We start from the raw sequence: 2,500 nt of genomic DNA on the forward strand, positions 1-2,500 counted from the left end.
CTGTACACCTGATACACCTGTACACCTGTAGACCTGATACACCTGTACACCTGATACACCTGTACACCTGTACACCTGATACACCTGTACCATGATACACCTGTACACCTGTACCATGATACACCTGTACCATGATACACCTGATACACCTGTACACCTGTACCATGATACACCTGTACACCTGATACACCTGTACACCTGATACACCTGTACCATGATACACCTGTACACCTGATACACCTGTACACCTGTACACCTGATACACCTGATACACCTGTGCACCTGATACACCTGATACACCTGATACACCTGATACACCTGATACACCTGTACCATGATACACCTGTGCACCTGATACACCTGATACACCTGATACACCTGTACCATGAGACACCTGTACACCTGATACACCTGTACCATGATACACCTGTACACCTGTTACACCTGTAGACCTGATACACCTGATACACCTGTACCATGATACACCTGTACACCTGATACACCTGTGGACCTGATACACCTGTAGACCTGATACACCTGTACACCTGACACATGTGTACAGCTTGTATTGAATATGACGTCCTATCAGTTTCTTTAGCACTGTTTGAGTACAGGTGCTTCACTTCCTGTTTCAGTTTAAAATCCAGGGTTGATTAGTCAGAGTGCTTCACACCTGAGTCCAGGTGTGAATATAATCAGTCCTGCCGATGACAGCATCATTTGGACTTTTCATTAAGGATAGAAGTTTGGAGCAGGTTGGTGAATAACAGTCAGTTAAGCTAGCATCAAAAAGGGGCGTGGCCAACAGCACCTGTGCTAAACCTCTGTGTCGGCCCGTGCAGGACTCTTGCCATCACACGTATCACCCCTGAGGACGAGGCCATCTATCAGTGCATCGCAGAGAACAGTGCCGGCACAAACCAGGCCAGCGCTCGCCTCGCCATCAGCCAGGGACCTGAGCTGCCCGAGGCCCCCGCAGGCCTGACGGCGACCGCTCTGAGCTCCAGCAGCCTGCAGCTGAGCTGGGAGGAGCCCACAGAGAGCAACAGCCAGCAGATAATCGGATACGTCCTGCACATCCGACGCCTGGGAGGTGAGACCAGGAGAGAAAGAGAATCCACAAACGGGAAACCATCTTCATACTGACCTCTGACCTCTTACCCATCAGAACCTGACAGTGCAGAACTGCAGGAGGCCGTGGGCACGACAACATTCAAACACCAGTTCATCAACCTGGAACCTGCAACAACCTACTCCATCTACCTGAAGGCGTACTCTGCTCAGGGGGGCAGCCAGCAATCCAAGACCATCACTGCTACCACGCAGGGGGGCGGTAAGTCCACCTTAACATATACTGTCCACCTTAACAGACACTGTCCACCTTAACAGAAACTGTCCACCTTAACAAATACTGTCCACCTTAACACACAGATACTGTCCATATTAACAGACACTGTCCACCTTAACAAACACTGTCCACCTCAACACAGACACTGTCCATATTAACAGACACTGTCCACCTTAACAAACACTGTCCACCTTAACAGATACTGTCCAGCTTAACAGATACTGTCCAGCTTAACAGACACTGTCCACCTTAACACACAGACACTGTCCACCTTAACAGATACTGTCCACCTTAACAGATACTGTCCACCTTAACAGATACTGTCCATATTAACAGATACTGTCCACCTTAACAGATACTGTCCACCTTAACAGACACTGTCCACCTTAACAAATACTGTCCACCTTAACAGATACTGTCCATATTAACAGATACTGTCCATATTAACAGATACTGTCCATATTAACAGATACTGTCCACCTTAACAGATACTGTCCACCTTAACAGACACTGTCCACCTTAACAAATACTGTCCACCTTAACACACAGATACTGTCCACCTTAACAGATACTGTCCACCTTAACAGATACTGTCCACCTTAACAGATACTGTCCACCTTAACACACAGACACTGTCCATCTTAACAAATACTGTCCACCTTAACACACAGACACTGTCCATATTAACAGATACTGTCCACCTTAACAGATACTGTCCACCTTAACACACAGACACTGTCCATCTTAACAAATACTGTCCACCTTAACACACAGACACTGTCCATATTAACAGATACTGTCCATCTTAACAAATACTGTCCACCTTAACACACAGATACTGTCCACCTTAACAGATACTGTCCACCTTAACACACAGACACTGTCCATATTAACAGATACTGTCCACCTTAACAGATACTGTCCACCTTAACAAATACTGTCCACCTTAACAGACACTGTCCACCTTAACAAATACTGTCCACCTTAACAGATACTGTCCACCTTAACAGATACTGTCCAGCTTAACAGATACTGTCCACCTTAACAAATACTGTCCACCTTAACAGATACTGTCCACCTTAACAAATACTGTCCACCTTAACAGATACTGTCCACCTTAACAAATACTGTCCACCTTAACAAATACTGTCC

At 46.2% G+C, this 2,500-nt stretch overlaps 1 protein-coding gene across 1 annotated transcript in view; it reads left to right on the forward strand.

The window, feature by feature from the left end:
• LOC306823280 (immunoglobulin superfamily DCC subclass member 3) overlaps positions 1–2,500 on the forward strand; it is a gene marked incomplete at its 3' end in the record, with an annotated part of 18,447 nt that overhangs the window by 8,651 nt on the left and 7,296 nt on the right. The window contains exons 7-8 of the mRNA XM_079342734.1: positions 843–1,093; positions 1,169–1,333. Coding sequence (XP_079198860.1) covers positions 843–1,093; positions 1,169–1,333 — 416 coding nt within the window. The remainder of the gene's footprint in view (positions 1–842; positions 1,094–1,168; positions 1,334–2,500) is intronic.

This window comes from Symphodus melops, assembly GCF_947650265.1.
Source record: "Symphodus melops genome assembly, chromosome: 5".
Classification (NCBI taxonomy): Eukaryota; Metazoa; Chordata; class Actinopteri; order Labriformes; family Labridae; genus Symphodus; species Symphodus melops.